The sequence below is a fragment of the Tachyglossus aculeatus genome, chromosome 15, assembly GCF_015852505.1.
Source record: "Tachyglossus aculeatus isolate mTacAcu1 chromosome 15, mTacAcu1.pri, whole genome shotgun sequence".
Classification (NCBI taxonomy): domain Eukaryota; kingdom Metazoa; phylum Chordata; class Mammalia; order Monotremata; family Tachyglossidae; genus Tachyglossus; species Tachyglossus aculeatus.
This window is the reverse complement of record NC_052080.1, coordinates 27675702-27703571: the sequence shown is the minus strand read 5'-3', so window position 1 is coordinate 27703571 and position 27870 is coordinate 27675702. Positions and strand designations below refer to the sequence as shown.

The window sequence follows — 27870 nt, the reverse complement described above, 5'->3', positions numbered from 1 at the left end:
GGGAGGGAAGGAAGGAGGAGAAGGGAGAAGGCAGGAAGAAAGGAGTGCTGGCTTGGGTAAAACTGCTGAGGGGGCAACTGTGGCAGCCTCACGCTGACTGACTGGGGATGCGGGAGGACCGGGGAACCGGTCAGGGAGATTTAACAGGGCCAGGGACCACGAAGGGAGGGGGAATTCTTTTCCAGTAGAGATCCCTCTGCCACCCCCTCCCTCTCTGTCAGTAGCCTCCCCGAGCCCGCTCTGGGTGTCAAGTACTCACTTCCACCATGTCGAGCCTCTGCAGGAAACGGTCCAGTCTCCCAAAGACCATGGTCGACTGGAAATCCCACTCCACGGTGCCTCGGTCACGCTGGAAGTACGTCCCAAGCTTCGCCCTCCGGTCCTCAAAGGACTGCTTGAAGAAGTTCAGGGTCCCCACGACCACCTGCACTTTGCTCAGACTCTCCTCCGTCTCCCCCTTCAGGATGTCTTCTGGGCAAAGGTAAGCAGAGGCCTGGAAAGTGGATGGCGTGCGGTGTCCCACACCAATCTTGGCTCCCGCCGTCCACTAAGGTTCTGGACTACGAGAGCGGATCGTCCACACCGACCCAACTGCCTGAGGAAACATTTCCCCGCAGGCCTCCCCAACCCAGAATCCCCTCCCGTCCCATGTCGAACGGCCTGGACCACCTTCCACCCCGTCCCTCCCTCTCCCAACACCCCCGTCTCCAGCCTTAATCTTCCCCCAGCTCGTCACCTTCGAGAGTCTACTTAGGGCTCGGTCCAGTTAAAGCCTCAACGTGTGCACTTGGGGACATGGTGCTTTTCTCTCAGTCCAGCCTGTGTTGCTTCTTCCCTGTCACTCTTGGCCTAAGGCTAACCCCAACCCCTCCCCACTCTCCTTGGTGATGCTAGGATCTATCCCCGCCTCCCTCGGTGACCCCATCTCTCCTGGCCGCTCTCTCAAATCCCACAACACACGTCTCCCCCGGGCCGCCCCCTCACAGTTTCACAACCTCCCAGTCCCATCTCCGCTGCTCCCTGCCCCTGCCCTTCTCTGGGCGGCGGTAGGGCCTCCTCCTATCCAACTCCTGCCCCACGTGAGTCCCATTCCCTACCCTGCCAGGGTTCCTGACCTCAGCCCGAGCTGCTTCAGCGGGTTCGGCACCCACCCACACCACCACAGCAGGGACCATTGGCCTGCGGGAGTGGTGGCGTCGAGGGGGTCCGTCTCCCATCTGCCCAAGGAGGCACGCTGGGGCCACTGGGGGCCGCCGGGCTCCAGGGAGGCCGCAACAGACTGCATCGTCCCCTTAGACTGTAAACTCATTATAGGCAGGGGATGAGTCCTTTAATTCTGTTGAATTGTACTCATCCAAGCACTTAGAATAGTGCTCTGCACATAAGCACTCAATAAACACTTTGATCCATTGAAAGATTGACTGAAGGACTCAGCCTCGCCGACAGCTTCCAACGGCCCCGGGACCCCGGCAGCCGCAGCGTGCGCTCTGGCCCGCCCCGGTCCACGCTCGCCAGCTCATCTGTCCGCCCGGGGCCAGGCGGAGCTCCCGGGCTAGCCGTTCCCCAGCCCCACCCACCGTCCAACACCCCAAACCCCGGTCCAACCAGCCCACTGAAGCAGCAGCGTGGCGCCTCTCTGACCTGCCGGATGAGGAGGTTGCTCAGCTCCTGCAGCAGCACGACCATCCGAGCCGGACTCTGGTAGTGCTCGCACGTGGCCCAGGTGAGACAGACCACGTGCAGCAGGGGCCCCAGAAGCCGCTTCACCTGTGGAAACTCAGCCCCTTCCACGGCCGCCACGTGACGCTCGAGGGGCTGCAGGTGCAGGTGCACATCTCGGGCCTCGGTCAGTGCTGGGAGGAGACACCCCTGTTGTTGCTCTTCCCTGCCCCGACCCCCAGCCCCTGATACCTAGGCCCTGGAGGCCGGGAAGAGGAACAGGCCACCCCCCACCACAGGGAGGGGCTTGCTCGGCAGAACAGTTCAAATCCCACAGCAGAGTGGGGATGGGGATGGGCGGAACAAGCAAGACCCTGCTGAGGGTGCCGAGGAGCCAGAGCAGGCTGTACAACATCGAGATGGTGGCTGTTCGGGTTGCCTGGAAATAGCTGTGGGGGGCAGAGGGTTGACCCCTGTTAGGGTGTAATCATGACACCCCCTCACTGTGAGTAGGGAACACGTCTCGAACCACAGTTGTTTCTCTCAGGCACTGAGGCAAGCACCACACTGGGGAGACACTGGGTACATACCGTTTCTATAGAGAGAATGTCACTGACCACCAGGGAGATCCCTACCCTCACCACCACCACTGGAGTACATACAAGCTAATCGGGTTGGACACATACAGTCCATATCCCGCATGGGGCTCTCAGTCCTAATATCCATTGTAAAGATGAGGTAACTGAGCCACAGAGAAGTGAAGTCACTTACCCAAGGTCACACAGCAGACAGGTGGAGGATCCAGAATTAGAACCCAGGTCCTGATTAAAGGGCCTAGGCTCTATACACTACGCTGCTGAGCTCTGGGCCTTGTTTTGCTCCTCCATCAAATGGGGAGAATAATTCCCACTTTTTCCTGCCCCCAGGGTAGTTGTGAGAATCCAAGGGGATTGGTGCTGTTGCTGCACTGGGCAAGATCTCCGCCCCTCAAGGGGATCCGCCTGCCCCCGCCCCCCAAACACACATGCGCACACACGCTCCTCCGCCCACCTGCCACAACGTCTCGGAACAGGGCCCGGAAGGCTGGGAAATAGCTGCTCTGGAGGCGGTCCAGGAGCAGGGCCATGCGCCTCACTCTGCTGCTCCTGAGCTGGTTATAAATGCACTCCAAGTCCTCTGCCCTGCGCACCGGGAGAGAGCCCCATCAGGAAGGGATGGGGCTACACGCCGAGCTAGGAATGCTCGGGCTGGGGGGGATGCATTCCATCCCCTTGTTTCTCCGTTTCCGAGCCAGACCGCCCCAGCCAGAAGAGAACACCCCACAGAAATGAACCGAGCCACCTGCCATCCCCCGGCCCTCGGACCCAAGGCCACCCGGCTCTCGAGATCACCCAGCCCTGGCATTATCTCTCCCACCCGAGGTAAGTCTCCTCCAGCTCCCCAACACCTCCCTTTGAGTCATTTCCCCAGGGGCCCTGGGGTGCCCCCATCCCTCCCCCTCAGTCTCCCTCAGGCCACCCAGGCCCTCCAGGAAGTTCCAGGAGTCTACACACCTGCTCCGCCAGAAGGCCAGCTCCGCCCGGGGGCAAGGGTGGTCTCCCTGAAGGAGGGGCTCCGAGGATTCCCTCTTGAGCACCTCTTGGACCTGGTGGCTCCATCGGATCACTGCCGACTCAATGGCATAGATGACTGACTTATCTACAGAATCCAACCTGGAACAGAACATTGGCGGGGGTGAGGGAAGTCAAGGGCCGGCCAAGAGAGGGCATCTCCACTTAGATAAACCAGACAAACTGACAGATAATCGGAAGGACAGCATTTCTCACCTATCCCCACTCCTGCAGGACTCCTGCGGCCTGGGAGTGTGGGAAGCCCAGTTGCTCGGGGCAACCCCACCACTGAGCCTATGGGGGTGGGGCCAGGATGTCCAAGGTCTCGATGGTGGGAAGACTGTGGCACTCGATAACTGCGACCGTTGTCAGGGGCCGTGAGGAGCACGGGGAAAGCCCTCCACAAAGAATGTTGGGCTGCTGCAATTCCTCCTCCCGGTATTTTCACTGGGGGTTTAAACTCTGTGCTTCCATTTCACTGTGCCAGTTGCTAAAGCAGCCCATCTCCCCTGCCCTGACCAGAACCCCGAGGAGCAGGACTGGGCCTGAGACTTTTCGGTATCGGCCCCATACCCAACCCAAGCCATGTGCCGGATCAGTGTCAAGCACGGAACCGCTGACAATCAGAAGAATGAATGACAACAATTAAAATGGGTTCCCAAAGTTTTTGCTGAACACTGAGCCCGGAGCCAGCACGGTCCGGACCCGAGGGAACACTCCATCATCCAGTCTAGCCTGGCACAAGGGAACTTGAGCGGGACCACTCCATTCCCACGTCGGTTCCCGAGCTCCGGGTTGTTCTCCACACAGGCACAGCCAGCAGGATAAAGCTCTCCCCTAAAAGGGGACAGAACTTGTCCTTGGATGACGTTACCGATGCTGGGATTGGATCCCCAGCGACCGGTGTTCTTGGAAAGACATTAGAGTGCAAGCTCCCCGAGGGCAAGGCACTCCGTGGAACTGTCTGGGGAAGACTCCCAGATCCCTTATTGTTATATTGTACTCTCCCAAGTGCTTAGTACAGTGCTCTGCACACAGTAAGTACTCAGTAAATACAGCTGACTGACTGGCCCCAAGATCTAGGGGATCCTGGCACCTAGGAGTGGGGCAAAGTCATGCATTCTGTCCTGAGAAACACTGTGTGAGGTTTCTAGGGAGGAGCCCACCTCCAGTCAGTCAGTCAACCACATATATTGAGTAATTACAATATAATAATAAACAGAGACATTCCCTGCCAAAGACAGGCATACAGCCTGGAGAGGGGACTTACACTTTCTCCCGCTCAGAGTCCATACGTGCCACCTTCTCAGAGCCCGCAGGAAGGGGCAGCAGGGTTTTCCCTCTCACTTGCCCCAGAACCACGAACAAGTCGCTCTGCAGGCCCTGTGCATGCCGCAAGACATCCTGGGACAGCACGTGGGGCCAGTGCCGGTGGTTCTCCTTGTTGGCCAAGATGGGGACCACCACCTGAAACACAAGACATATGCCAGGCAGGGGCAGGGGCCGGCCAGGGTGCAGGTGGAGAAAGGCTGGACAGGTCCCAAGAGGCCGCCCTGGGCCGGGCGACGCAATCGCGGAGCGGCAAAGCTTGTCTTGGTACAGGTCCGAATGCCCCCGTCCGTCTCCGTCCTTGGGCCCCGTATGGACAGACGGACGGATGAGGCACGGGCCCGGTCGGGATCTGGTCTTTCACAGGCCCTCGTGAGGAGGGGTGGGATGGAGCAGAGACTCGGAGCCAGGGCCGAGGCCAGGGGAAGTGACTGAGGCCCTGGATGGCCCCCGTGCCCTGCTTCTGGAACGGCAGCATGACGTGAGACCCTGGAGCCCCTGCAACCAGGCCCCTCCACACCACCGACACCCCCTCTTCACGCTCGCCTGATCTGCCTCCTGCCGTGGAAGTGGCTCCCTGGCGCTGTTCAGAGCTGGCTCTGCGGGAATCCCCGATAATGTGACTGACACTGGCCCCTGCCTTTATGTTTGGCAAAATCCCCCACAGCTTTGCTTCCGCCTGCCAGTTCTTGATGACAACTAATCAATAGGCTTCATCGAGCACCTACTGTGCCCCGAGTACTGCACTAAGCAGTTGGGAGAGTTCAGTAGAGTTGGTAGGGAGGCTCCCTGCAGCCCAGGCCCTGGACCACCTAGCCAAGACCCCAGCCCCAACTCTGGCTCCACCTCATCAGCGCGCATCACTGATGCACCCCAAACGCACCCCCAGACCTCACCCCACCCAGTCTAGTAGCTCCCCTGGGGCTGGCCCCATCCTCAACCAGGCCCTTCCTCCAACCTAACCCTACCCAATATACTGATTCCCGTTTACTTGTATCAATTAATCAATCAATCGTATTTATTGAGTGCTTACTGTGTGCTCAAGCGCTTGGGAAGTACAAGTTGGCAACATATAGAGACAGTCCCTACCCAACAGTGGGCTCACAGTCTAAGAAGTGGCCTGTCTCCCCGGCTCTATACTACGAGCCCATTATGGGCAGGGATCGTCACTCTTTATTGCTGTATTGTAGTTTCCGAGCGCTTAGTACAGTGTCCTGCACACAGTAAGTGCTCAATAGAAGCAGTGGGCTTAGTGGATAGAGCACAGGCTTAGGAGTCAGAGGTCAAGGGTTCTAATCCCAGCTCCGCCACTTGTCAGCTGTGTGGCTTTGGGCAAGCCCATTAACTTCTCTGTGCCTCAGTTCCCTCATCTGTAAAATGGGGATTAAGACTGTGAGTCCAACGTGGGACAACCTTGTTTACCTTGTATTCCCTCCCAGCGTTTAAAACAGTGCTTGGCACATAGTAAGCGCTTCACAAATACCAACATTATTATTATTATTATGGATACGAATAAATACAATTGAATGCATGACTAGGGACTCACCCTCAACCGCAGCCCTGCCCAGTCTAATCCTTCCTCCAGGCTGGCCCAGCCCAGTCCAGCCCACCCCCACCCGACCCTGCATGCCCCGCCCCCAGGGCGGCCCTTCTACACGCCCCCCCCCACCGTTCCGCCTCCATCCTGCCCATCCCCCGCTGCTCGCATTCATTCATTCATTCAATCGCTTTTCATTCATTCATTCAATCGTATTTACTGAGCGCTTACTGTGTGCAGAGCACTGTCCTAAGCGCTTGGGAAGTCCAAGTCGGCAACATCTAGAGACGGTCCCTACCCAACGGCGGGCCCACAGTCCAGAAGGGAGAGACAGACAACAAAACAAAACATATTAACAAAATAAAATAAATAGAATACAAGTAAAATAAATAGAGTAATAAATATGTACAAACATATATACAGGTGGTGTGGGGAGGGGAAGGAGGTAAGGCCGGGGGGATGGGGAGGGGGAGGAGGGGGAGAGGAAGGAGGGGACTCAGTCTGGGAAGGCCTCCTGGAGGAGGTGAGCTCTCAGGAGGGCTTTGAATGGAGGAAGAGAACTAGCTTGGCATTTATTGAGAGCTTACAGTGTGCAGAGCACTGGACTAAGCGCTTGGGAAGTCCAAGTCGGCAACATCTAGAGACGGTCCCTACCCAACGGCGGGCCCACAGTCCAGAAGGGGGAGACAGACAACAAAACAAAACATATTAACAAAATAAAATAAATAGAATACAAGTAAAATAAATAGAGTAATAAATATGTACAAACATATATACAGGTGCTGTGGGGAGGGGAAGGAGGTAAGGCGGGGGGATGGGGAGGGGGAGGAGGGGGAGAGGAAGGAGGGGACTCAGTCTGGGAAGGCCTCCTGGAGGAGGTGAGCTCTCAGGAGGGCTTTGAATGGAGGAAGAGAACTAGCTTGGCATTTATTGAGCGCTTACTGTGTGCAGAGCACTGGACTAAGCGCTTGGGAAGTCCAAGTTGGCAACATATAGAGATAGTCCCTACCCAACAACGGGCTCACAGTCTAGAAGGGGGAGACGGACAACAAAACAAAACATATTAACAAAATAAAATAAATAGAATAGTAAATATGTACAAGTAAAATAGAGTAATAAATATGTACAATCAATCGTATTTATTGAGCGCTTACTGTGTGCAGAGCGCTGTACTAAGCCCTTGGGAAGTCCAAGTTGGCAACATATAGAGACGGTCCCTACCCAAAAGTGGGCTCACAGTCCAGAAGGGGGAGACAGAGAACAAAACAAAACATATTAACAAAATAAATTAAATAGAATAGTAAATACGTACAAGTAAAATAAATTAAAAGAGTAATAAATACATACAGACATATATACATATATACAGGTGCTGCGGGGAAAGGAAGGAGGTAGAGTGGGGGGAATGGGGAGGGGGAGGAGGGGGACAGGAAGGAGGGGGCTCAGTCTGGGAAGGCCTCCTGGAGGAGGTGAGCTCTCAATAAGGCTTTGAAGGGAGGAAGAGAGCTAGCTTGGCATTTATTGAGTGCTTACAGTGTGCAGAGCACTGGACTAGGCGCTTGGGATGTACAAGTTGGCAACACATAGAGACGGTCCCTACCCAACAGCTGGCTCAATGCCTAGAAGGGGGAGACAGACAACAAAACAAAATATATTAACAAGATGAAATAAATAGAATAGTAACTATGTACAAGTAAAATAAATAGAGTAATAAATATGTACAAACATATATACAGGTGCTGTGGGGAGGGGAAGGAGGTAAGGTGGGGGGGACGGAGAGAGGGAGGAAGGGGAGAGGAAGGAGGGGGTTCAGTCTGGGAAGGCCTCCAGGAGGAGGTGAGCTCTCAGTAGGGCTTTGAAGGGAGGAAGAGAGCTAGCTTGGCATTTATTGAGTGCTTACAGTGTGCACAGCACCAGACCAGGCGCTTGGGAAGTCCAAATTGGCAACATCTAGAGACGGTTCCTACCCAACAGCGGGCTCACAGTCTAGAATGGGGAGACAGACAACAAAACCAAACATATTAACAAAATAAAACAAATAGAATAAATATGTACAAGTAAAATAAATAAATAAGTAGAGTAATAAATACGTACAAACATCTATACATATATACAGGTGCTGTGGGGAAAGGAAGGAGGTAGGGCGGGGGGATGGGGAGGGGGAGAAGGGGGAGAGGAACGAGGAGGCTCAGTGTGGGAAGGCTTCCTGGAGGAGGTGAGCTCTCAGTAGGGCTTTGAAGGGAGGAAGAGAGCTAAGTTGGCATTTAATCAATCAATCAATCATATTTATTGAGTGCTTACTGTGTGCAGAGCACTGGACTAAGCACTTGGGAAGTACAAGTTGGCAACATCTAGAGACGGACCCTACCCAACAGCGAGCTCACAATCTAGAAGGGGGAGACAGACAACAAAACAAAACATATTAACAAAATAAAACAAATAGAATAACTATGTACAAGTAAAATAAATAAATAAATAAATAGAGTAATAAATACATACAAACATCTATACATATATACAGGTGCTGTGGGGAAAGGAAGGAGGTAGGGCGGGGGGATGGGGAGGGGGAGAAGGGGGAGAGGAACATGTACAGATGCTGTGGGGAGGGGAAGGAGGTAGGAGGAAGGAGGGGGCTCAGCCTAGGAAGGCCTCCTGGAGGAGGTGAGCTCTCAGTAAGGCTTTGAAGGGAGGAACAGAGCTAGCTTGGCATTTATTGAGCGCTTACAGTGTGTAGAGCACCGGACCAGGCGCTTGGGAAGTGCAAGTTGGCAACATCTAGAGACGGTCCCTACCCTAACAGCGGGCTCACAGTCTAGAAAGGGGAGACAGAGAACAAAACAAAACATATTAACAAAATAAAATAAATAGAATAGTAAATATGTACAAGTAAAATAGAGTAATAAATATGTACAATCAATCAATCAATCATATTTATTGAGTGCTTACTGTGTGCAGAGCACTGTACTAAGCGCTTGGGAAGTGCAAGTTGGCAACATCTAGAGACGGTCCCTACCCTAACTGTGGGCTCACAATCTAGAAGGGGGGGACAGAGAACAAAACAAAACATATTAACAAAATAAAATAAATAGAATAGTAAATATGTACAAGTAAAACAGAGTAATAAATATGTACAATCAACCAATCAATCATATTTATTGAGTGCTTACTGTGTGCACAGCACTGTACTAAGCGCTTGGGAAGTGCAAGTTGGCAACATCTAGAGACGGTCCCTACCCTAACTGTGGGCTCACAATCTAGAAGGGGGGGACAGAGAACAAAACAAAACATATTAACAAAATAAAATAAATAGGATAGTAAATATGTACAAGTAAAATAGAGTAATAAATATGTACAAACAATCAATCAATCGTATTTATTGAGCGCTTACTGTGTGCAGAGCACTGTACTAAGCGCTTGGGAAGTGCAAGTTGGCAACATCTAGAGACGGTCCCCACACTAACAGCGGGCTCACAGTCTAGAAGGGGGAGCCAGACAACCAAACCAAACATATCAACAAAATCAAACAAGAATAGTAACTACGTCCAGGGGGTTAAAAGCGTGGACTCCCCCGGGCTCACTCACCTCGCTGAGCAGGGCGTCCAGGTGGTGGAGGGGCTCGGCGGGCAGGTCCCCCCAGAGCAGGGCGCGGCGGAGGCCGCGGGGCCCGGGCGGCTCGGGCCCGGTGCGCAGGAAGAACAGGCCCTTGGCGAGCCCGGGGCCCCCGGCCAACGGGGGGGCCCGCTCCAACCCGTGGCTCAGCACCAGGCCGGCGGGGCCGGGCCGCACCACGAGCAGCGGGGCGGCGGGGGACGGGGCCCCGAAGGCCCGGAGCAGCGGGGCCGCCTCCGCGGCGGCGCAGCAGCGGTCCCAGGCCCCGGCCGACGGCCGCAGGCTCCGGGTCACGAGGCCGCCCAGCAGCCCCAGCAGCGGCCCGGGGGCCGGAGGGCCGCCCTCGGCCACCGCCGCCGGCTCCCCGCTCGCCCGCATCCCCGCGCGAACGGGCTCCGAGCTGTTGCCCACTGTTGGGTAGGGACTGTCTCTATATGTTGCCAATCTGTCCTTCCCAAGCGCTTAGTCGAGTGCTCTGCACACAGTAAGCGCTCAATAAATACGATTGATGATGATGATGTTGCCTCTGCGGTTGCCCCGGCGACCGCGCCCCGCGCTGTTGCCTCTGCGGTTGCCCCGGCGACCGCGCCCCGCCCCCTGGCCGGGACGGGAGGGGCAAGAGGGGGAAATGGAAGGGGATCGAAGAAGACGGGCAGCCTGGCTCGGAGGCAATCAATCCATCAATCAATCGATCGTATCTATTGAGCGCTGACTGTGTGCAGAGCACTGGCCTAAGCGCTTGGGAAGTCCAAGCTGGCAACATAGAGAGACAGTCCCTACCCAGCAGTGGGCTCAAAGTCTAAAAGAGTGGGCTCACAATCAATCAATCAATCGTATTTATTGAGCGCTTACTGTGTGCAGAGCACCGGACTAAGCGCTTGGGAAGTCCAAGCTGGCAACATATAGAGACAGTCCCTGTCATCACCATCAATCGTATTTATTGAGCGCTTACTGTGTGCACAGCACTGGACTAAGCACTTGGGAAGTCCAAGCTGGCAACATAGAGAGACAGTCCCTATCATCATCATCATCATCATCATCAATCATATTTATTGAGCGCTTACTGTGTGCAGAGCACCGGACTAAGCGCTTGGGAAGTCCAAGCTGGCAACATATAGAGACAGTCCCTGTCATCACCATCAATCGTATTTATTGAGCGCTTACTGTGTGCACAGCACTGGACTAAGCGCTTGGGAAGTCCAAGCTGGCAACATAGAGAGACAGTCCCTATCATCATCATCATCATCATCATCAATCATATTTATTGAGCGCTTACTGTGTGCAGAGCACCGGACTAAGCGCTTGGGAAGTCCAAGCTGGCAACATATAGAGACAGTCCCTATCATCATCATCATCAATCGTATTTATTGAGCACTTACTGTGTGCAGAGCACTGGACTAAGCGCTTGGGAAGTCCAAGCTGGCAACATATAGAGACAGTCCCTATCATCATCATCAATCGTATTTATTGAGCGCTGACTGTGTGCAGAGCACTGGACTAAGCGCTTGGGAAGTCCAAGCTGGCAACATATAGAGCCAGTCCCTATCATCATCATCATCAATCGTATTTATTGAGCGCTTACTGTGTGCAGAGCACCGGACTAAGCGCTTGGGAAGTCCAAGCTGGCAACATCTAGAGACAGTCCCTGTCATCATCATCAATCGTATTTATTGAGCGCTTACTCTGTGCAGAGCACTGGACTAAGCGCTTGGGAAGTCCAAGCTGGCAACATATAGAGACGGTCCCTACCCAACAGTGGGCTCACAGTGTAGAAGGGGGAGACGGAGAGCCAAACCAAAAATACGAACAAATTAAATAAATAGAATAGAGAGGTACAAGTAAAATAAATAAATGAATAAATAGAGTAATAAATATGTACAAACATATGTACAGGTGCTGTGGGGAAGGGAAGGAGGTAAGATGGGGGGGATGCCACGGGCTTTGCAGTCAGAGGTCATGGGTTCAAATCCTGACTCCAACTGCTGTCGCTCTATGTTGCCAACTTGGACTTCCCAAGCGCTTAGTCCGGTGCTCTGCACACAGTCACTGCTCAATAAAGACGATTGAATGAATGTCAGCTGTGTGACAGGGCAATTCACTTCACTTCTCTGGGCCTCAGTGACCTCATCTGGAACATGGGGATTAAAACTGTGAGCCCTCCCCATGGGACAACCTGATCACCTTGTAACCTCCCCAGCGCTCAGAGCAGTGCTTTGCACATAGTAAAAGCTTAACAAATACCATTATTACTATTTATTATAATTATATAATAATTGTATATTATTATAATTGTATATAATAATGTATAATTGTAATAATTATATGTTATAATTATAATCATAATAAATAATAGTAATAGCATTTGTTAAGTGCTTACTATGTGCCAGGCACTGTACTCAGAGCTGGGGTGGATAATAATAATAATAATAATGGTATTTAAGCCCTTAGTATGTGCCAAGCACTATTCATTCATTTGTATTCATTGAGCGGTTAATGTGTGCAGAGCACTGTGCTAAGCGCTTGGAAAGTACAATACAGCAATAAAGACAATCCCTGCCCACATTCTAAGCACGGGGGTAGATCCAAGGTAATCATCAATAGTATTTATTGAGCGCTTACTGTGTGCAGAGCACTGTACTAAGCGCTTAAAGTTGCAGTAGTTTTTATTATACATGATTTCTACCTAAGCCTAATAACCAAACCGCAACAGATGACATATTATGACACGTAATCAGGTTGTTCCGAGCTGCGCGCACAGTCTTATTCCCCATTTTACAGAGGAGGTAACTGAGGAACAGGGAAGTGAAGTTACTTGCCCAAGATACAAGCAAATCGTGTTGGACACAGCCCCTGTCCCACGTGGGGCTCGCAGTCTCAAATCCCATTTTACAGATGGGCGAACCGAAGAAAAGACAAGTGAAGTGACTTGTCAGGGTCACACAGCAGACCAGTGGTGGAACCCACGACCTTCTGACCCCAAGGCCCATGCTCTATCCACGCAAGGAGGGGGATGGGGAGCCGTCAAGGAGCGTAGGAGAGGGCGACCACTGAATGGCCTCATGAATGCTGGGGTGGTCCATGCCGGGTCACTGGGGGAGTCGGGGTTGGTAGTTGGGTGGTCCGTGCTGGTCGCTGAGGGAAGAGTCAGGAGGGGTGGATTGCCCATGCCTCACCATGAGGTGAATATTAAGGAGGGCCAACAGTACCAGGTTCCTCCCTGCGGTTGAAGACCATTCTGGGCTGGGCCAAACAGGGAGGCTGCCCAGAGCAGAAACTGACTCACGAGCTGAAGATTTTACCCCAAACCAGGACCGTGAAGCCACTGCAGCCATCGTGCATTGTTGGAGCTCCTTTGCCGCCGATTCGGGGCCAGGCCGGGCGCAGTCTCGTTGAAGCTCCAGCTCAAACAGAATTGTTTTTACAGCTCAGGCAAGCACGGAATGGACATGTGGTCTCCGGCAAGAGGAGAGGCCCCATCCGGCCTGCCGCTGCTGGCCTCTCCTCTGTCCGGTACTGTGGCTGGGGGGAAGATGGCCAAAGTGGTGTCCGAAAATCTCGAAAGAAGTCAGTGGCCACCTTCCCACTCTCCCAGACCCTTGACCTTCCCGCCCCATCACACTAAAGGAGCCGCTCTGGAATGGAGGCTTAGGCCTTCTGCCCAGGAGGCCGTCATTCCACTTTCCCCAGTTTGTAAGCAGGGGACGTGTCCGCTAATTCTGTTGTATTGTACTCTCCTAAGCGCATAGTAAGCGCTCAATAAATACCCTTGATTAAATGATTCTCCTGCTCCTCCGACTGCCGCCTTGAAAATGTTCACACTCAGCGAGTCCTCAGGGAGAGCGGGAGCAGGAAAGTTGTGTCTCGGCCACCAAAGGGCACCAGCCCGGGAGCCCAACGGGTCATTGACGGGTAGGGGAATCTGAACACGGCACCCGGAGCCCATCTTCCAGACTCCCGCCCCTCCCCTGCGACAGTGCCCACCTGATTCCTCATTGGGGAGAGAAGGAGAGTGGGAAAGAGAGAAAGACAGAGGAAGGAGGGGGAAAGGGAAAAAGGTAAAGAGAGAGAGGAAGAAGGGGGAAAGGGAAAAAGGTAGAGAGAGAGAGGAAGAAGGAGGAAAGGAGGGGAGGGAGATGAAGGAGGGGAGGGAGAGGGAGGGGGGGAGGAGAGGGAGGAGAGGAGGGAGAGGAAGGGCGCCTGACTCGGCCACTTGACTGCTGTGTGACCATGGGCAAGTCACTTCACTTCTCTGTGCCTCAGTTCTCTCATCTGTAAAATGAAGACTGAGACTGTGAGCCCAACGTGGGACAGGGACGGTGTCCAATCTGATTTGCTTGTATCCACCCGAGTGCTTAGTACAGTGCCTGGCACATAGTAAGCGCTTAACAAATGCCATTATTAGTATCATTAAGAGCGGTAGAGGGAGGTGGGGAGAGGGAGAGAGGAAAGGGAGAGAGGGGAAGGGGAGAGGGAGAGAGGGAAGGGGGAGAGGGAGAGAGGGAAGGGGGAGAGGGAGAGGGAAGGGGGAGAGGGAGAGAGGGAAGGGGGAGAGGGAGAGAGGGAAGGGGGATAGGGAAGGGGGAGAGGGAAGAGGGAGAGGGAGAGAGGGAAGGGGGAGAGAGAGAGGGAAGAGGGAGAGGGGGAAGGGGGAGAGGGAGAGAGGGAAGGGAGAGAGGGGAGAGGGAGAGCGGGAGGGGGGAGAGGGAGAGAGGGAAGGGAGAGAGAGAGAGGGAAGAGGGAGAGAGGGAAGGGGGAGAGGGAGAGAGGGAAGGGAGAGAGGGAAGGGGAGAGGGAGAGAGGGAAGGGGGAGAGAGAGAGGGAAGAGGGAGAGAGGGAAGGGGGAGAGGGAGAGAGGGAAGGGAGAGAGGGGAGAGGGAGAGAGGGAAGGGGAGAGGGAGAGAGGGAAGGGGGAGAGGGAAGGGGGAGAGAGCCGCGCACCTCTACTTGCCCCCATTCCCCACGCTCCAAGGAGTCTTGGCAGGGGGTCGGCAGAAAGGGAAGGGAGCGGGACACGCCTACCCCCTCGGGAAGGAGGTGGGCAGGCCAGGCCAGGCCAGGCCAGGCCAGGCCAGGGTGGGGTGCGGGAGTGGAGCGCGGCCTGCTCAGGGGTTGCGCGGAGGCGGAGCCTAGCCGGCTCCGGGGCGGGACCGGAGAGGGAATCCAGGCCGGGGGCGGGTCCGAGCCCAGGGACCGAGGTTACGGGGCACAGCAGAGAGCGGGGACGAGGAACCCGGCAAGACGCCTATTTTGAAATTGCTTTATTTTTGCTTCCGTAAATATTTGTTACTGACAAAAGTGGAAAATTCCTTAAGACTCTAAATCTTACTAAACGGATACTTGCCTACAGTACACCCGAATGTGCTTTTACAGGGAAATCTAACAACGGGGTCGAGAAACAGTCGCGACCGAGGACCCAAGTCCACTTGGACGGCGACCCCCCCACCTCCCAGGGCCCGGCCGCCGGGACCCCATTAGTGGACGGGTGAAGGTGGGAGCCTTCCGAGCCTAGGGACTGGGAGACCCCCAGGGGAAACGGGGAGCGGGGGGGACTGACGCTCAGTTATATGATGAGTCGGGTTAATGGCCCCGCCCCCCGGGAGAAGAGGAATGGGGTCTCCGGGGTGAGCTCGTAGCACCGCCCCCTCGGTTTGAGATGGATACCCGTCTTCCAGACATCTCCTCTCTACACTGAAAGTTCGTTGTCTACTGGGAATGTGTCTCTTTATAGTTATAGTGTACGCTCCCGAGTGCTTAGTACAGTGCCCTGCACATAGTAAGCGCTCAATAAATACGGTTGAATGAAAAGCGAAGTTCTCCCAGGGTGTTAGTCGAACAGCCGGCTGCTCCCAGCGTTCCCTAAGCCCCCCACCCCAAGGCCAAATTGGACCTTTCGGGAGGGAGCCAAGAAGGGGGCTGGGACCCCAGACGCTCTGTCCAGGGAAGGCAAGTTGTCCCCATGAGGATGGAGATCGCCTGGCGTGACCCTAGGCCCGGGGAGTCCCCGCGGGGTCAAGGCCACTCGCTTGGGCCGAAGGAGTCTATGTCTCAGTGAGGGGTGAATGGGTGGTGTGGTGGGGGAAAGCGTTGGCGGTCCCAGTCGGGCCTGCCCCCCGCCCACCTCCGACCGCACGATGATACCCCAAGCTTCTCGGTGTCCTCTGGCGCAGCAGTGTCCTCTCCTCCGGCCATGCGCCCTTTCCTGCCGATGGGAGGAGACCAGTCCTTGGGGTTGTGGGTTTTTGTGGGAACGAATGGAGGGCCCGGGGTGGTGGGAAGGGATGTAATAAGAGTGATGTCCCTGCCCCCGGGCACAGCTTCCCCAGGAAAACACAAGCGGGCAGCGGCTGGGGGAACCTGCCCGAGGAGGAGAAGGCGAAGGAAGACGGGTCAAAACTCACCAGCAGAGAAAGGGAGGGCAAGGGTCCCAGCTCAGCCTAGCCCAGGAGGGGAGAGGCAAGGGCCACCCCAAGCCGGCGTGCCCTGCAGGCTAGACCCATTAGGGCTTGGCGGCCGCAGACAACTCTGTAACCTGGGAACCTCAGACCCAATCACTGCCCCATCCACCACAGGTGCCTCTGAGCCGGTAACAGCCCCATTCTATCATCCATCCTCTTCCATTCCTGTCCTAGCTTCAGGAAGACAGACAAGACCAGAGAAGAGAGGAGGAGGTGAAGCCTGAGCCCACCAGGCTGCGGGCAGAACTGTTGGGGGCAGAGCTTGGACTGGGACCCGGGAGGCTCCAGTGTTGTTCATCCTCACCACCTGGCATGGGGGGACCCTCTCTGGGCCTTGGCTTGCCCTTCTGGAAGTTGGGGCTAAGGCACCCCCTGCTGAGGCCTAGGCTGGGCCGAGCAGATTTTCCAGGAAACAGCCCAATCTGCTCTCGGTGGCTGGGCTGAGGGGTTGGCCCTCGTATCAGGCTGAAAAGGCTACTGGGAGTTGTCAGGAGCACCTGGCTGTCCTCTGGCCTCACAGCCATCCAAGGCTGGCATCCATCCAACAGCCTCCCTGTCCACCCTCCCCAGACGGCTGCTCCAGGGGAGGTCATCCAGTTTGGAGTGGCCTCCAGTTGGTGAGGCCACAGGGGGTCTGGGAGCCCAGGCCAGAGGTCAGCAGCAATCCTTCCCCTGCCCCCGGGGCACTCCACTCCTCTCAACTTGCACCCCCCTGGGAGAAGTGACTGCTGAGAAGGGAAGAGGTGGAAATGGGGGCTGAGCAAGTAATAATGATGGCATTTGTTAAGCGCTTACTATGTGCAAAGCACTGTTCTAAGCGCTGAAGTGACCTCAAGTGACCTCACCCAATGGTCACTGCAGGACCACAGCCCCTCAGGAACTTCTCACTCTAGCTGAATCTCTGCCAGGTGCGGGAAGTGGCCCGGACCGAGATGGGGAGGAGAAAGGGAGAAATAGGAAACTTGGGGACCTGGGGTTGGGTCAGTGGGTGAAGATAGGAATTCCTGTTGGCTTGTTCTAATTTGTTTTCCTTCCCTTTGGGTACAGGCTGTCAACAGGGACCTGTGAACAGCTTGTGTTGAGGAGACAGGACTGCTGGGGAGGGGCAGGGGAAGGAGCCACGGCAGGTCAGGGAGGTGACAGGACAGCGGGGCAGGAACATACAGCGATAGCATCACTGCCCCTCTGGGTCAGAGTCCGATCCCAAGGGAGCGGGATGGCGAACGGATGCGGTGACTTTGTCGGACAGCCGGCGACACCTGTTCCGGGGCAGAGTCCCGGATCCTGTGCCGAAGAGGGCCGTGACTCTGGCCCCACCCGCCCAGGTCCCCCGGGTCCCGCGGCTCTTCTCCGGACTGGCTGACGCCCATGGAAATGTCGGTCCGGGTAGGGCGCGGGGCAGAGGGGCGCAGCTGCGTACCAGGACCCTAGAGTCGGGCGGGTGTCCCGGCTGGGAGAGGGTGCTGGTGTGAGAGCAGCGGTGGGGCTGGAGTCCGGGGGGGAGCGAGTTGGTGGTGGATGCAGCCCGGGAGCGGCCGGAGGATGAGCAGGGAGGGGATTGTGCTTTGGGGCGGCAGCGGCGGCGGCCCAGCTCGGGGAGTCGGCACGCAGGCGGTTGAGGCACTAGAAGAATTCTGAGATGCAGGTGGAGGGCGTGACAGACTGGGCTGGACTCGGCAACCCCGGGGCCGTGCTGACCGACGGGAGCCGGACGGCTCTCGCGGACTCTGGGGGCCCGGCCGGTGACTCTACCGGCACCCCCGGCCACCCGGCTCGGGGAGGGACTGGGGCGGACCCAGTCCTTTCCTCTAGCTCTCTAGGACATCCCAGAAGGTGGCGGGGAGGGAGGGGTGTGGCTCTCCGTCAGGCTGGCGCTGACCGCCGGGCTGGGGGCAGAGAGCGGAGGCACGGGAACCGGAGCGGGGAAAGGTGGGAGGGGCTGTCCCCCAACACATCTCCCGTCCCCGTCCCCGTCCCCCCGACCCCTCGCAAGCCCGCCAAAGCCGGAGGACGGGAAATGGAAGTGGTGCCAAGGAAGGGGGCGCGGGTCTGGGGCGTTGCGGCCTTCCCAGGGCAGGGAAGGACCCCGGCCCCGACCGGCCCGCGTCACACAGTGACCTCGGTCTTGCTGGCAGTGTGGTAGTGCTGGGGGCCGGGGATGTAGTGCAGCTGCTCCACAGTGTTGTGCCTCCGCGAGGCGAAGGCCTGGCGCTTGGCGGCGCTCCGGCTCTGGCCCAGCGTGTGGTACGAGTCGCTGGAGGCGCTGGGGTGGGAGTGCATCTTGGTCATGCGGTAGCGGTCCAGGACCGGGGTGGACACGAAGACGTCGGTGTGCGACAGGGCCCGCTGGAGGCCCGACGGGAACCCGGGCGCGGGGCCGGGCTCGGCGAAGGCGGCCTGCTCTGGCGACAGCAGCGGGTCTTGGGAGCGCAGGAGCTCGGCCGACAGCAGCCGCTCATCCGAAAGGATCCTCTCCGGGGACGGGGCGAACAGATCGGCCCGACCCCGCTCCGGGGAGAGGACCCGGTCCTGGGACATGGCCCGCACGGGCCGACGGGGCCGCTCCCGCGGGGTCGGCTGCTTCTGCGACATATGGATGACGCTGAGCGGGAGCGTGCCGCGGGCCGCCAGGTCCGGCAGGTGTCTCCGCCTCATGTAATACTCATCCGCCTCCTTGTCGGCTGCGGGGAGAGCGGAGTGGCCGCAGAGGGGGGAAGGAGGTGGGGAGGAGAGGGGGTGCGGAGGAAAAGTGGAGGGGAGGAGAAGGGGAAGGGAGGTAAGGAAAGAGAGCTCATTACTCCCGCACTAAGCAACATCTACCCTGGAAGGGTTTACTCATTGGCCTCCCTCTGCTCCCCTGGGGGTCCCCAAACCTGACCCCACTGTGACCCCAGCCCTGCTGGGATCCTGACCCTGCTCTGACTCTGGCCCCTTCCAAACCTGGAGATGATAAATAGTTGTGCCCAAGCCCCAGAGACTGTAAGAGTGCAGCACAGAAATCACCAGCAAGGATGGGCAGCACAGAACTCAATAGCACCATTGAATTCTATTACCTGGGCAGCAAGCCGTCCTATAACACGATGTTAAGGAAGGAGGTAGGGGCTCTAATTAAGGAGGTTAAGATATCCTTTCAGAAACTAACAGAAAAGACCAGAGCTTCTCCATTTTCATGACTATTAACATCTTCATTCATTCAGTCGTATTTATTGAGTGCTTACTGTGTGCAGAGCACGTGCTAAGCACTTAACACCACCATCAAAGCCACCACCACCCTCCTCCTCTTGCCCAGCATTGCTTCCAGATTCAAGCAATGCCCTGACAATTCTCATGTGCTTAGTACAGTGCTCTGCACACAGTAAGCACTCAAAAAATACAACTGATTGATGTGCTGCTTATGCAAATGAACATGTGACCCAGAGGAAGGCAATGTATCTGACTTCCCAGCAGTCTGTTTACTTATGGCCAGTTTTCCCCCATTGACTTTACCAAGAGACTAATTCTCAACAGCCTCATCCTCTGGTCTGTGAGTCCCTGAAGCACCCTTGGCACCACTAGCGAAGGGTGCCCTGCTACCAGTTTGCAAGTGGTTGGTCTTCACAGCCCACAGGAGGCCCCCAAAATGGGCCAAAAAGGAAGGGAGCCAAGCAAGCTGCTACCACCACTGTCTCAAGGACTGGACTTAGCCAGCCAAGGTGAGGGAGATTTGTAGGAGAGCACTTTCTTCGTTTGGGTTCCGAAGCCCCCGAAGCAGCGGAAGCCACACTCACACCAAGCCTGCGCTGGCCCCGGCCACTTCTCTTTCATTCATTCATCCATTCATTCAACCGTATTTATTGAGTGCTTACTGTGTGCAGAGCACTGTACTAAGCGCTTGGGAAGTACAAGTCCACAACATATAGAGCGTTCCTACCCAACAACTGACTCTTTCCTTCCCTATAGAGGGTGAGCCCAGACCTTTCCCAGGACCTGTTCCTCTCCCTGCCAAACTCCCTCCCTGGCACTGGGACCCACAACGCTGTAGTCTGAAGCCACGAGGTCCCTGCCCTTCCACTGCCTGGTGGTCGCAGCAGCAGTACGGCCTAGTGAATAGAGAGTGGGCCTGAGAGTCAGAAGGACACGGGCTCTAATCCCGGCTCTGCCACTTGTATACGGTGTGGCCTTGGGCAAATCACTTCACTCCACTGTGCCTCAGTTGCCTCAGCCTTAAAATGGGGATCAAGATCGTGAGCCCCAAGTGGGACAAGGGACCGTGTCCAGTCCGATCTGCTTGTATCCACCCAGCGCTTAGAACGGTGCCTGGCGCATAGTAAGCGCTTAACAAATGCCACAGTTATTATTATTATCGTTACCAGAGTCCAGGAAAGGAGATTTCACCCATCCATGCCCCATCTGCTTCCCACTTAGCTTATCCACACCCCACCACACCCATCGACATGCCACCACGCATGCTGCTCCCCAAATAAACAGGTGGGCCAGCACCGAAAATGGCCCTGAGGGCCCACCTCTCTGAGTCCCAAGCTGCCCTGCCATCTTTCCAGGGCATTCTGCTGGGAAAGGAGCAGACCTGAGGTTCGGGTGGTAATAGCAAACGGGCTGAGTGGATCAGCAGCTCCAGAAAAGACTGACGAGCCTAGACCTGGAGTCCAATCCCTCTTCAGTCCACTGGGCCCTGCCTCCCAGCCTTAGAGTCATGCCTCACTAGTCTCCACTGGCCATGACACAACCCGTCCTTGGAGACCAAGGGGAAGAGCACAGCAGAGAAGCCCCCCGTCAGGGGGTTGCTAGCGCGGATGATGGAGTCCCCATGAGGAGAAAGGAAAACGTGCACCTACTTAGCCTCTTCAGGGATGAGTATTTGCTCGGGTTGGTCTTCACGGTGGACTCATAAGACGGGGGCAGGTGAGCCAGATTCTGGAAGGACCTGGAGAAGGAGAGGTCATAGGGCTCCGTGGCCGACGTGAGGATGCTCATGCGGGGCTTTTCTGTGAGAAAAAGAAAAAACAATCTTCAGGGGCAGAAGTGAGGGCTTGTGGGGGGAGCATCCGTCCTCCCGGCCACAGTGGGAGCCGGGGCTCCATGGCACCATTCACTCATTCAGTTGTATTTATTGAGCACTTACTATGTGTAGAGCACTGTACTAAGCACTTGGGAAAGTACCAACAATAAACAGTGACATTCCCTGCTCACAATGAGCTTACAGGCTAGAGGGGGAGAGACAGGCATCAATAAAAATAAATAAAATTACAGATACGTACATAAGTGCTGCGGGGCTGGAAGGGGGGAAGAACAAAAGAGCAAGTCAGGGCAACACAGAAAGGAGCGGGAGATGAGGAAAAGCGGGGCTTAGTCTGAGAAGGCCTCTTGGAGGAGAAGTGCCTTCAATAAGACTTTGCAGCGGGGGAGAGAACTCTCTGTCGGATTTGAGGACGGAGGGCATTCCAGGCCAAAGGCAGGACACGGACTAGGGGTCAGCGGCAAGACAGGCGAGATCGAGGCACAGTGAGAAGGTTAGCACTAGAGGAGCAAAATGTGTGGGCTGGGTTATAGGAGTGAAGTGAGGTGAAGTAGGAAGGGGCAAGGTGATGGAGTGCTTTAAAGCCAATGGTGGAGAGTTTTTGTTTGATAAGGAGGAACTACCATCAGACAGGCAGAGACGCCGGACACAGGAAGTGGGTTACAGGCCCCCAAGCCCAATCCCCGCTCCGCCACGTCTGCTGTGTGACCTTGGGCAAGTCACTTAACTTCTCTGGGCCTCAGTTACCTCATCTGTAAAATGGGGATTAAGACTGGGAGCCCCCCGTGGGACAACCTGATCCCCTTGTAACCTCCCCAGCGCTTAGAACAGTGCTTTGCACATAGTAAGCGCTTAATAAATGCCATCGTTATTATTATTATTATTCTGAACCAAGGGTCTCAGCCACTCCTCTGACATGGGGGCTGTACTCCTCTCAAGACCGGACTCTGAGCTCACCTGAGCCACCCAAGGAAAGCACTTTTTCTCCAGGCCACCCCGCTCCATGGGGGTGGACGGCCCGAACTAGGAATCTCTGTGATGGGCTTTGAGCGATGCCCTTCTGGATATGAAGTGTGGGGTGGCTTTCTGCTCAATTTGACTCTGGTTCAAGCTTCCTCAATCCCCAGGCCAGGCAAGGCAAGGCCCCCACTGAGGAATAACACCGAACCCCAAAGTTTCCCAAATCCAAGAGGCTGCTGGCTCCCCCAGGAGACTCTAAACCCTTCAAGGGCAGGGACCATGTCGCTACTTCCACTTTATGTTTCCAAGAACCCCGCACACGGCAGGTGCCCAGCACAGTGCTCAACACATGGAAGATGCCCGACACACCACTCGGTACATAGTAAATACCCAGTTATGTCAGGTGAATGCCTGGGCTCTTGATGATACAAACCCCTAAAAATCATTGCAGAGACTCCCATTTGCCCCTTGGTTCCAATTGGTTCCCCAGACCTTGAGTTTCAAGACTTTTCACCAGGTGCCCCCTCCCTTCGCCGAGCCCTGCCCCTCCTTCAAAACCCCCATAAAAAACTCACCTCTTCCTGGAAGCCTTCCCAGATTTCCCACTCTTACTTTAGTCTCTCCGGGGACTCCCGCTCGCGGGCACATGCCCAAACCTGGCTCCGATGCTTTACGCCTGGCTTTCCCGAGCCAAGCCTTGGCCGGCACTTGTCACGGTAGCGCCCGATCGGCAGCAGCCCATTGATCACTCCAGGGCCCGGGGAAAAATGTGACTTGGGACACACGGCTGAGAGGTGGCCCAGCCTGCCGGGACCTCAAGCCAGGTGCCCCGCTGACCCCTGACCTACCTCCTCTGCCTCCCCCATTATAGTGTGAGCTCCTTGTGGGCTCCTGCTTCCAGGACATCTCTTCTTAGGTGAACCACATCACCCCAAGCTCAGTATGTCCATACCCTCATCTCCCCTCCTCCCTCTAAGTTCCCCATCAGTGTTGACAACACCACCATCCTCCCCGTCCCTCAAGCCCACAACCTTGGCATTCTCAGTGACTTCTCTCTCTTTCAGCCCCCATATTCAATCTGTCACCAAATCCTGTCATTTCTTTCTTCATAACAGCTCCAGAATTCAGACTGCCACCATTCTAATCCAAGCTCTTATCATATCCCATCTTGACTACTCTAGCAGCTTCCTCACTGACTTCTCTGCCTTCGGTCTCGGCCCTCTCCAATCCACGATGCCAAGATCATTCTTCTAAAAAATTGTTCTGGGTACATCTCACTCCTCAACAACATCCAGCGGTTGTCCAATCTTCTATGTGTCAAGCAGCAACTCCTGACCATCAGCTATAAGGCAGTCAGTTTGCCGTCAGCTTAATACAGTGCCAGTGCTTAGTACAGTGCCTGGGACATAGTAAGTGCTTAACAAATACTATAATAATCATAATATTAATGATAATAATCAGCTCCCCTCGCCTTCTTTTCCTTGCTTCTCTCTCACTACAACCCAGATTGCACTCTTTCCTCCTCTGACACCAACCTCCTCACTGGTCTTTCTTGCAACCAACCCCTTTCTCCAGCCTGGAACTCTCTCCACTTTCACATCCAACAGACCCCTGCTCTCTTCAAGGCCCTTCTGACATCTCCTCTGAGAAGTCTTTCCCTATTGATCTCGTCTCCCTACCCTATTTCCCCTCAACTGCCCCTATAGCACTACCGTGTCACTGATGAGGCTGAGTAACCTCCCACCCACACCTTAAACTATAGCATTTATGTCCATATCTTTAAACTCTGTGGCTTCCCCCTACTTGTAATTCTAGATGCTGTCTCTCCTGTTATATTAGAGGTTCCTGAAGGCAGAGATCATGTTTACTAACTGTATTCTATTCTCCCAAGCAATTCATAAAGTGTTCAGCCAGAGTACACACTCAAATACTACTGTCTGATTTGAAGGCATCACCACTTTTTTTTTAAATAGCATTTATTAAGCGCTTACTATGTACAAAGCACTGTTCTAAGCACTGGAGAGGTTACAAGGTGATCAGGTTGTCCCACGTGCAGCTTACAGTCTTAATCCCCATTTTACAGATGAGGGAACTGAGGCCTAGAGAAGTGAAGTGACTTGCCCAAAGTCACACAGCTGACAGTTGGCAGAGCCGGGATTTGAACCCATGACCTCTGACTCCAAAGCCCGGGCTCTTTCCACGGAGCTACGCTACTTGATTTCTTACTTCAGAGTCAGGAGACTTGAGTTCTAATTCTGACAGCCACTTAACTGCCGTGTGACCTTTGGTAAATCACTTTGGTAAATCACATAGAGAAGCAGCGTGGCTCAGTGGAAAGAGCACGGGCTTTGGAGTCAGAAGTCAATGGTTCAAATCCCGGCTCTGCCAATTGTCAGTTGTGTGACTTTGGGCAAATCACTTAATTCCTCTGTGCCTCAGTTCCCTCATCTGTAAAATGGGGATTAAGGCTGTGAGCCCCCTGTGGGACAACCTGATCACCTTGTAACCTCCCCAGCACTTAGAATAGTGCTTGGCACTTAGTAAGTGCTTAATAAATGCCATTATTATTATTATTCTCCGTGCTCATTTCCTCATCTTTCAAATGGGTATACCTGTCTCCCTACCCTCCCTTAATCAATCAATCAACACCCTACTTAGACTGTGAACCCTTGTGGGACAGGGACCGTTTCTGATCTGACCATCTTTAATCTACCCAGATACTTGATGAACGGTAAAAACTTACATACTACAATCAATATTATTAGTAATAATACTTCCAAGCTCTTAGTTGAGTGTGCTGCCTCACAGGACACTCAATAAATATCATCACTATCACTTCCCCTGCCACAGCTTCCGTAGAGCCTGGATGGGGAAGCAGCGTGGCTCAGTGGGAAAGAGCCTGGGCTTTGGAGTCAGAGGTCATGGGTTTGAATCCCGGCTCCGCCACTTAGCTGTGTGACTTTGGGCAAGTCACTTAACTTCTCTGTGCCTCAGTTCCCTCATCTGTAAAATGGGGATGAAGACTGTGAGCCCCACGTGGGACAACCTCATCACCTTGTATCCCCCCAGCGCTTAGAACAGTGCTTTGCACATAGTAAGCGCTTAATAAATGCCATCATTATGGGGAGGACAGCCTCCCGCGCCTCCTTGGCCCGCTGAACATCCCTCGAAAGTCCCGCTCGGCTCCGAGACCGAGGTGGTACCGAGCTCCCTGGGGGCTGAGCTGGCTCAGAAAGAGAGCAGGGGACAGGGAAATGCTACTCGGTGCCTCCTCACAGTTAATTTCTGCTGGAGGCCGAAAGAGCGAGGACTCCAAGTAGGCCGAGGAGGGGCCCGGGCCTGCAAGGGGTGACGGAGGATGGGGCCGGAAGGGGGCTGAGAGTTCATGGGTGTGGAGCAATGGAGGGAGGGGAGATTGACAGGGAGGGACGGAATGGAGCCGGGCGGGGGGCAGCGTGGCGATGGGCTGCTACCACTCTTACCATTCGTAGGGGTCTGGGTGCCGCTGTTTAGGATCAGGTGGCTATAACTTTGCTGCAGATCGCCTGTAATTCACGGAGAAAAGTTACCTTCCAAGGAGCTCGGACACCCTGCGACATCTGAACCCCAAGAGCACTTGTGCTTCCGGCAGCCCAACCCCGGCCAATGAATCTGGGGGAGCCGGGGCGGGGGAACGTAGTGGGGAGCCAGGGTGGAGGATGGAGCAGGGGATAGGAGTGGGGACAGAGCAGGACAGGAGCCCAGATGGGGGACAGGGTCGGGGACAGGAGGGGAGCCGGGGTGGGGGACGAGGTGAGGAGCTGGGGCGGGGGATGGAGAGGGTAGCCAGGGCGGGGACAGAGTGGAGAGCCAAACCGGGACACCAGGGCGGCAAATTGGGGTGGAATCGGTCATGTCCAAAGGCTATCGCAAAGCCCTTGAACTGAACACCCCAAAAAGATTTTCGTCATTCCGGGGGCATCCAAGGGGAGATCCACAAGATCAAAGGCTACCCAGAAGTGGGTGTTTACATGTAGGAGACCACAGTGGGGATGGGGTGGGTGCTTTGTTCAGGATCCCTGGGACTTTGGATTTGGAAGGACCAGGAGTTGAGGAAAGGCAGCGCATGGGGAGTGAGCTGAGCCCAGGGGAAAGGACCCAGGAGACCCAAGTTCTAGGATCCCTGTCTTATCACTGGTTTGCTGGGTGACCTCGGGCAAATCCCTTCACACTTTGGTGCCTCAGTTTCCTCACCAGGAACAAAAGCAGATAAAATATCTGTTCTCCCTCCCTCAGACTGTGAGCCCTGTATGAGATCGGGACTCCATCAGATCGGCTTCATCTGTTTCCAACATAGCACGTAGCCCAGGGCTTGGCACATAGTAAACATTTAGCCAAGACTGTCACTATAAATGGCCTCTGAAGAGCCTCCTGGTTCCTTGGCCCCGACTCTGTCTCTCCCTTTGGAGTCTCCCCCCACAGCTGGAGTGGATGGGAACAGTCTGGGCCTATTGGTTTTGGCTGTCCAGAGCTGGGTGCAGGAACCGGTCTGGGGAGAGCCTGGGGCAGGCCCGACTGGGGCGACGAGCCCAGACTCACTTGCAGATTGCCCTCCCAGGCATTGCAGCCTCCAAGCCCTTAATGACCCATCGGCTGAGACGCTGACTGAAGACTGGGCGGCTCGGGTGGCCGGGCCAGCTCGGGCTTGGGTGGTCGGACCAGCTCAGGCAACCGGACCCGCCTAAGGTGTGCCCTCCCACAGAAGGGGTCACTGTGGCTCTAGAGATCAGTAAGCCAGCAGGCTTGGGCTCATCAACTGCCACCCGGTGCCCTTGGACCTTTCTCAGAGCGTGGAGATGAGCCTGGTCTCTTCTGAGGTGGTTCCCTAGCTGCCTCACACACCTGGAATCAAGCCTTCATCCCATGTCTGTGTGTGGGTTTGTCTGCCGGGGCTCCCGACATCAGACTTCTGAGAGGGGTGTGGACCCAGCCCTGGGCATGTCCCTCGATCATCAGTCCCCACTTCCTTTCAGAAAAGGTATCAGAGAATGAAAACGAAGCAGTGGGTACAACCGGCAAAAAAATAACCGTGCACAACTGAGCGATTTTCCATGGTCAAGAGGGAAGCGTCTATCATCCATAAAGCCGGCCGATGATGGAAAATTTACAACTAAATGGAACTAATCCAGACTGGAGTACACAGCTATTACTAAGTAGAATTGAAGTCAAGGAAATTTCACACCACGCTTAATAGGCAAAAGATAAAAAAATTAAATTAGAGCTGTGTGAAAAGTGTTGTGACCTTCTGATCACTGACATGTCCGTGGGTGGGAGCAAAGCTGGGGAGGCAAGGGGAGGGATGGGCCAGGGGGAGTTGGGGGAGGACAAATGCAGAGAGAGGATTTGGGGAGGCAGAGCAGTGGGAAAGACTGAGGGATGGCGGAAGCAAGGCTGAGGAGGTAGGGAGGAGTGGAGGGAAGAAACAAGGTCAGGGGTGGAGGGAGGAAGTTAGGTGCGAGACTCAAGTAGACAGGAGTGGGGAAAGGAGTTGGGGAGGGTGGGCACAAAGCAGGGGAGGTAGCGAAGGACGGGGAACAGACTGAGTGAGGATGGAGGCAAGGCGGAGGGCGGTCCTGTTTGCCGCAACCCATCGAAGAGGTGTATGGCCCAGACGCATGAACAAGTTCTGATCAGGAATGGCAGGGGACCAGGAGACCT

At 55.1% G+C, this 27870-nt stretch overlaps 2 protein-coding genes across 2 annotated transcripts in view; both read right to left on the bottom strand.

Moving 5' to 3' along the window:
* Positions 1 to 10122, bottom strand: part of DNAH9 (dynein axonemal heavy chain 9) — an 89966-nt gene extending 79844 nt beyond the window's left edge. The window contains exons 1-6 of the mRNA XM_038757522.1: positions 9718 to 10122; positions 4540 to 4736; positions 3213 to 3371; positions 2710 to 2840; positions 1642 to 1853; positions 260 to 493 (exon numbers count right to left, since the gene is read on the bottom strand). Coding sequence (XP_038613450.1) covers positions 260 to 493; positions 1642 to 1853; positions 2710 to 2840; positions 3213 to 3371; positions 4540 to 4736; positions 9718 to 10122 — 1338 coding nt within the window. The remainder of the gene's footprint in view (positions 1 to 259; positions 494 to 1641; positions 1854 to 2709; positions 2841 to 3212; positions 3372 to 4539; positions 4737 to 9717) is intronic.
* Positions 10123 to 14985: 4863 nt separating this feature from the next.
* SHISA6 (shisa family member 6) overlaps positions 14986 to 27870 on the bottom strand; it is a 60507-nt gene continuing 47622 nt past the window's right edge. Inside the window, exons 5-7 of the mRNA XM_038757159.1 lie at positions 25656 to 25718; positions 21032 to 21181; positions 14986 to 18880 (exon numbers count right to left, since the gene is read on the bottom strand). Coding sequence (XP_038613087.1) covers positions 18306 to 18880; positions 21032 to 21181; positions 25656 to 25718 — 788 coding nt within the window. The 3' untranslated portion in view covers positions 14986 to 18305. The remainder of the gene's footprint in view (positions 18881 to 21031; positions 21182 to 25655; positions 25719 to 27870) is intronic.